The following is a 7,860-nucleotide window of genomic DNA, read 5'->3' on the forward strand; positions in this document are numbered from 1 at the left end:
CTGGCGAATCAATCAGTCAAAGTATTTAACATAGCTGGGAGCGAAGAAATAAAAAGAGGAGTCAGTGTTGATTATTGCTCATTAGGCACAAGGACATCCACTTAACGCAGCAGGGAAATGACTGACACACCGTGCCCCACTAGAAATGGACCCTGCACGAGCTGTTCCCTTGTAGCTCTGAGCTAAATGTAAGCTAATGCATTCCATTTGTTCTGTTAAACTGGGAGCAGGTTGGACACGTATGGCCACATAGACACAGGAAAGATTATTTGGTGTCTGCTAAGGAATTTCAACCACTACCCACTGGGCACAAACGTGTATAAGACATGCTGTTTAAACATCATTTGTCAATTCCCTTTTATTTTGAGTGTATATTTGAAACAAAAGTGGATTACTTTTTTTTAAGCAAATTTGTTTTAAGTCATTTCAGCCAGCATGACAAACACTGAAATAAGAGTAAAACCTCTAACAAGTAAAAAGGTAAAATTTCAACCATATAACCTATTTTGAACATAAACACAGCTTGTATAACTTGTACCTTTGAAACAATGTCAAATCTTCAATGGTATAGCCATTATCAGAATAAAAGCATAGACTGGGCAGCACTTTCTATACACCTAGCTATCCATTTGGTTTCACATCCAGGGTTTTGTCTAAGACCAGCTTTAATATTGATCACTGACTACAAGATATTGTGAGAATTATTATTAAGTTATATCTGAATAATAGATTAACTGTTGCTATCACAGTCATTCAGACAGTTTCAAAAAGGACAAAATCAAATCAAACGTTTAAAGTCGAATTAAATGTAATTTATAACCTTTGGTTGAGATAAAGATGTGGATGCAACAAACGCTTATCATTTCTATACACTGAATATTGAATTGAGTTTCGTTGTCAAAGGAACCAAATATCAACATTTTACGATGTGTTTTCTGGTTAAGTATGTTACAAAATGAAGTCAAATTATACATGTACTTTAAATAAAGTTTGATTAGATGTGATATTAATTCTTTAACTTGCATCTTTGGCTGAGATTAGACCTGACTTCAACATCCCTAGAACTTCAGCCAGACAAAGTCTGTAGGGCTAATATAGGCCTTAATTTCCTTAAAATTTTGATATTTGGCAATACTTTAATATTTATTGATATTGACTAACACAATTAAATATGATATTTACAATACAAAATAGCCTATTAACGTTTTGACAATTTATATTATAAATAAAAGGTCAAGAATAAGATTACGCCAGTGGCTCAGATGAAACGATCCCAGCCAACGTCGTAGGTTCATATTTGGTTGCGTTGTTGACCAAACACAATTCATTATTGCTTTGTAATACAGTAAATAGGCCAAAGTTGAGGCTATCATAAAAAGGTAACATTAATTGCCACTTTTTGAGACTACTGTAATATACTAGTTCTTAGGTAGGCCTTTTTGTAAAATCGCTTGCAGAAGTCACATGTCTGTGGAGATCATTTAGCAGTACTTTTTACGTGTTATGCTTTGAATTAATTAAAAGTGCAGTTATAACACATTTAGGGGACAATTAAACCAAAAGCGTGGAGTTTCTGTCATTCGACCAACCCATTTGTGAATTCAACAAACTGTCAGTGTGTGAAAAAAGGTTTAAATTTAATCAATCAACGTTCCAAACAAATTCTAGCCATATCTCAACTTCAAAATTAACCGCTGTGGGTAATTCAATGCACGGATCAGGAGTCCCTCTGCGTTCTGAACACCCATCCCTGTCCCTTCATAGCCATTCCGATTGAATTCTCATGATCAAGAGAGATTGTTCCAGCAGCTCCCTTAGCAACAAACATTCCCTCAGAACTCTGAAGGAAAATAATCATCATCAATATTTATGATCGTAATGAGCATGTGCACTCATATGTGTGAGGACAAGGAGAGGATACAATTGTGGGGTTCTTGATAGCTTATTATTCCACTGCAATTATTTTCTTTGAGAGTGAAAATATTTGTAATGTGTTTTTGATAAATAATTATGTAGTACCTTGTCAATCTATTCTGTCAATGAAGAGACATTTTAAAACAATACAGCGCCAGACAATGATATTTGCAGATACTAAATGTATTAATTCGTGTTTACTTTTACATAATGCTACTAAGATGTATTAGGCCCCAGTTCGATTGAACCACACAGCATTTTCTGGCATGCTCTCCCTCGTGACCTGTGCTATCTGTTCTAAGTGGGTCATTGGTGATAGAATGTTGGTCACTCGCGCGCTGTGCCTGTGACTTTGCCTGCGCCTGCGCCACTACGGCGCGGGGCCGACTGTGCTGGTTGTGTTTCCGAGGGAAAGTGTTCACAAAGAAAAAAAATTATTACATCAATCAGTGTCATAACTGGTCGCTGTGACTTCTGGATTTGCATAATGCACGCGCATAGAGGCTCTCAAGAAAATAATTGATTGAACAGGAAGACAGCATGGTGAGAGGAGCGCAAGACGGCCTGCATGGGCTACTTAGTGGACTACCAAGCTTGGGTCTAAAGCTTTCTCCCGGGACTGGGTCTCTAGGACATCGTCCAATGCGTGTTGGAAGTGTTGGTCTTTTCCTGTCTGTTGTGTTGCGCTGCTATATAACAGTCCCAGAGCGAGCCCTGAAAACAAAGCGGGCCTGCTCTGACGTTGGCCAAGTACTGTAACAAGCGTTCAGTGCTCATTTGGTTAAATGTGTGAAAAACGTGCGATTTATATAAATTGTATTAGTAGAACATCAATAAACATATAGGAAATGTTATGCATCGTATATTTTCCATTTAATGTTCAAAATTGTTAACGAAAAAAAATGAAGAAGACCGTTTATAATAATGTATTTTAAACACATTTGTGATTCTACATAATTGTATTTTCTTAGACGTTAAATGTTTTCTTTTGGAAATCTGTTCATAATTTCACTAAACAATTGACTGCTGGGACACTCTACATTTTGTAACTAGGATTTTGTCATTACTGGGATTTGTTCATGTTATTTTGCAATTGGCCTAACCTGTTTTAATGTTTTGAACAATTTACGAAATGTTAATAGGCCATTTTAAAAAGGGGGTGTTAAATGCACCACCTAAAAGTGTAATCATGTTTTGCAAACTGAAATGTATTGTTAGGGAACAAACTTGCATTTAAGTGTGGTTCAATAAAGCAACGACTTTTATGAATATATACCGCATTTCTATTTGTTTCTTCAATGTGGTGTTTTCTGCATCAGCAACCTTTAACAAATTAATGTATACAAATAATGTTAATATAGTAAACGTTTCGTAAGCTATTATAAGTTAAAGATGCAATTATCACCACACTAAACCATTTAGGTCGATGCAAGCCTTCTGCTAGAAATGTTGTATTTTAGTGAATGCAAGCCCCTGCCAAACGCGTTGATTTATTTAAATGTATTGAGTACATATTAATAATACAGGACACTTTCGGATTTAGGTGAGTTTACGTTTATCAAAGATTTCACAAAAATCTGAAAAATATACCCGGACATCAGATTCAAACAGTCCCTGTAATGGTGACTAGATTAGACTGTAGAGGGAGCTCCAACTCTAACTTTACATAAACTTTCTCTCAACGCTTCTGACATGCACATTATCTTACATGGGGAAACAAAAATGAATAAATGCTATCACAATTTGTTGGTCACGTGTGGTTATCAGTGCAGCCCCCGACGACTGTAAAATGTATACATGTATTTTAAGAATATACGTATACAGTATATAATACACGCGTATTTACAGAAGATAACATTTTACCTATACGACAACCCATTTACGCCTTACAAATAACCTGTGTAACCTCTCACCAAAAACTATCCATCCAAATCTTCAGACATGCATTCACTAATTTCTCTTTATATGCCATGCAATTTCTGACGAAAATTAATGAAAGTATTATTTATTTTAATTCGTCTGTTACGCCTCAACACGGATAATCCCACAACATTAATATCGAAATGTACGATGCAAGAATCAGCTAATTACTCTTAAATCCATCCAATATGAAAATGTCTAAAATCCTAATATAGACTACTTATCACTGGCCACGCAGACACCGACACACATACACGAAAACAAGCTGAAACACATCGGCACACAAACCATAGCATTGCAAACCTTGCTTGAAATATACTTCAACAACAGTTATTTCTCCTTTACCTTTAACACGAAGACAAGACAGCCACACCTGAGTCCCAAAAATCACAAACATTTGAATAAAGTTGCAGCAGTTCATTTATTAGCCAAAATATAGACTTTCTTGTACAATTTGGTTCACAAGTATGTACATTTTCTTATCTTTATATACAAAACATTTTTAACATCAAATTCTCACAGAACTTACAAAATGAAAAAAAAAAAAAAAAAAACTCACAGACTACTGGTTCATACATTATTACATTAGCAGGTTTACACAAGACATGCTTACAAGGTAAGTATACACAGATGTATTATTCTTATTTTACATTCCTTACAACAGATTAAAATTAAAAAATAACAAGTGAAAAACAAATTCTAGGAGGAGGAGAGAGCCGATAAAACCATGGCTGCTTCGAGTTGGTTCTGAGGCCTGCAACACACGAGTCAAGAAAAGAAATAGACTAAGTAAAATGAAAATCACAATAACCTACAACTGCAAGGTGATGAATTGCTTGAATAATAAAGTGGTATAATGTTAAAATTGCTTTTGACATTGAGATCGGGTTATAAATCCAATGTGGTAAATTTGAGCTGGGGGTTTTGCATGACAAATATGCAAAAATTATTCTGAGGCCTTAACGAAATAACACCAGCACAGAGGAAGCTATCTATTCCATGTCCTACGAATAAGACAAAAATGCTGTATTTTGCGTACATGCGGTAGTCGAAGATACAATAAAATGTGCATCAAAAATAATAACCCCACAAAATAAAGATGACAGTCCCTTACCGTCTGTGAACTGGATGGAAGGCTGTTTTTAACAACTTTTTCTCTGCTTCCAAGGCACTAGATCTCTCTGAAATAATAATGGTAATAAAAACAAAATATGCATTAATTTGCCTGTCTGTAGAACTAGAGCACAGCATTGTTGCAGTGAGTTATGTCTTTACTGCCTTGGAATCTTCACGTAAGTCATGGGTTAAATAGATGTAAGCTACGTAAAATACAGGCCCTATGTGACATGGAGCCAACTGTAGAATTATAAAAATATATATGTTCGGATATGAATAACAATTCAATCTCAGGACAAACCAGCTTATCATAACATTTAAAAACCAGTGACTTCGGCCTTTTATTTAGACTGCTTCATATTCCCCCATTTCAAAGTTTTAACACCACTTTATTTCTGTCACATAAACGACAGCATGGGAACATTTTATGATAATCTTTACGGTCTCAAAATAATGTCCAGAACAGGTCAATCTAATATAGTGTTAAAAAGGGATACGTCTGAAAGAGAGTAACAGGGCACAGTTCGTTACACAGTCAGGCCAGCCTCAGTGTTGGTGACATGTACCTGTGACCGCTGTGTCTGAGCTATGACTCTTATCCTCTTGGATGTGTTGGTGTTGTTGCCTGCTGTAGAGGGCGAGGCCGTTTGCCGAAGCCTGGTTCGCCAGTCCAAGGTAATGATTAGAGTTCAGTAATGCGAGCTGGTGGGCAGAAAAAGCTCGGTTTGTCCAGTTCTGGATTTTCCCAACAGGACAAGAGATAAGTCTATGATGAGGACTGATGATGGTCTGGGTTGCGGGCCCAGCTGTGTTACTGCCATTCATTTGTGGAGATTTGCGGGGATTGTCTGGGGTTGTTGCTGTCTCCGCCAAAGACCAAATCTTTGGCTTTTGGGTCGGGGCCGCGTTATTCTCTGACGGGGGCGAGTTGATGGACACCGGGTTCAATTTCAGTTGTTCGCCGTTTGGTTGTGACGCTTTAATTTCAAACGAGTGATGATGGTGGTGGTGGAAGTGCTCGCCCCGGTCCACGTGAATTTCTTTGCCCTCTTTCACTACAGCCTTTAGAAACCTCTGATCCGGCCCTTGTAAATCCTCATAGCCGTCTGAAATTTCAGAGTCGCTTCTACCATCTAATTTTAAATCAGCATGTAGGTCGTCCTGATCATCCAAGTCGTCCTTATTCTCTATATTTTCCGTGTCGATATTTTCTAAATCGATCTCTTCCTCATCCTCTCTCTTGTCCCCTTCCTCTCCCTCCTCATGATCACTGTTGTAAACATTCCCCTCTTCGTCCGTGCGGCTCCGTGGAGTCCAGGTCATCTTGTTCTCCTTCTTTAGCCTCCTTCTGGCGTTCGCGAACCAAGTGGACACTTGGGTGAGGGTCATTTTAGTGATGATGGCCAGCATGATTTTCTCGCCCTTGGTGGGGTAGGGGTTCTTACGGTGCTCGCTAAGCCAGGCCTTCAGTGTGCTCGTGCTCTCCCTGGTCGCATTTTTGGGTCTGGACGGGTCACCAAACTGATACTGGCCATATGGGTAAAAAGCTGGATGATGGTGGGCAAATCCTGGGTGTCCTTGGACTCCTGGGCTGTCTTTCAACTCATACTGAGCACCCTAAAAGACAAAGCGCAAAGACCCAAAGGGATGTGTGAGACATTAAAGATGAATGATGTTTGCCAATAGATTTTTTAAACATATGAACAAGACCACATCACAACATTTATGCAATATAAATATACTTTTTACCGTGCACATGACATGTCTGTTTCTTCACGTGTGAGTTTACAACAAAACAATATAAAATTAACACCTTATTTAAATTTAAAAAAAAATTATGCTCGACATCTGTTCAAGACAAACGATTATCACACACTTCACTTTTTGAGTTGCAAAACATTTAAAAGCAAAATAATTAAAGGTATTTTTAGTCAATCCACACGTTTAACGTCTGTACGCTATAATGTAGCTAATAGCCTATATTGGCTTTGATATCAGGCCAAGTAATTTTTTTCTTTATTCCAGTGTTCTGTCATAGGTTTTCGAATTACATTTTGGTTAATATAATACTTTTAGGCTGCTTTTCCTGTTTCAAAGAAGCAGTCTGTAACAAAGTTCACAATCGAGCAGTCCGTGTTTAGTCCCGAATGGATCATTTTCTAAATAACCCCCTTCTACTTTTTAGTCTTTGAGAAAGACGCGAATTGAAGAAACTAAATGTATAAATAAATACACTCACCAATTGATTGAAAATTGATATATCGTTTGAATAGGGCAGAAATGCTCCATAGCCCTGTGCTGCAGCGGCGAAAGGTGATCCATACATAGTTGAGAGAACATTTGAGAGTGCCCCGGACGGACTCAGCTCCGTCCCGGCTCGGGCATTGCTGATCCCCTGGCGCTCCGGTGGGTATATCGGTCGGATGTACTGATATCCCAGCTGCGGGAAAGACATGGTCGTAGAAAAAAATCTGCTGCAATCACAAAAAGCAGGGAATCGCCCTCGCGGTGCGTACTGAGATATCCACTTTACAGTGAGTACAACAAAGTGTAAGGGAAGTCTATATTTCCTCAGAAACAGCCAGTGTAAACGATCCGATTGCGCCTTCCTCCCTCACTTCCCTATTGATCTGGATGGACTAAGGTCAGGTCCTTACAGATTGCCTTAGATTATTGGGACTCCTTGCTCTGATTGACATTTCTAGTCGTTTAGAAGCCCCTCCTATTTCTCCTATTTCTCACCCCCTATACACACTCTCGCTCTACCCCGCGTCTCTCTCTCTCCCTCCCTGCTCTCTCTCTTTCGCTTATCTCGCTCTCTTTCTCTTCTCGCTTTCTCGCTCTTCTCTATTTCCCGTGGATAAGTGCACCTACGTCGCGATCTCTTATTTGAATGGTTTTCAAATCTCA

The 7,860-nt window shown here is 38.4% G+C and overlaps 1 protein-coding gene across 1 annotated transcript; it reads right to left on the reverse strand.

Moving 5' to 3' along the window:
- Positions 1-4,236: 4,236 nt before the first annotated feature.
- Positions 4,237-7,658, reverse strand: irx3a (iroquois homeobox 3a). Its single transcript, XM_010892670.4, has 4 exons — positions 7,190-7,658; positions 5,517-6,567; positions 4,949-5,015; positions 4,237-4,588 (listed from the first exon to the last, which is right to left on the reverse strand). Exons 1-4 carry the CDS (start codon positions 7,403-7,405, stop codon positions 4,534-4,536), a joined length of 1,389 nt encoding a protein of 462 aa, XP_010890972.1. The 5' UTR covers positions 7,406-7,658; the 3' UTR covers positions 4,237-4,533.
- Between the last annotated feature and the right edge of the window lie 202 nt (positions 7,659-7,860).

Source organism: Esox lucius, chromosome 2 (genome assembly GCF_011004845.1).
Source record: "Esox lucius isolate fEsoLuc1 chromosome 2, fEsoLuc1.pri, whole genome shotgun sequence".
Lineage (NCBI taxonomy): Eukaryota > Metazoa > Chordata > Actinopteri > Esociformes > Esocidae > Esox > Esox lucius.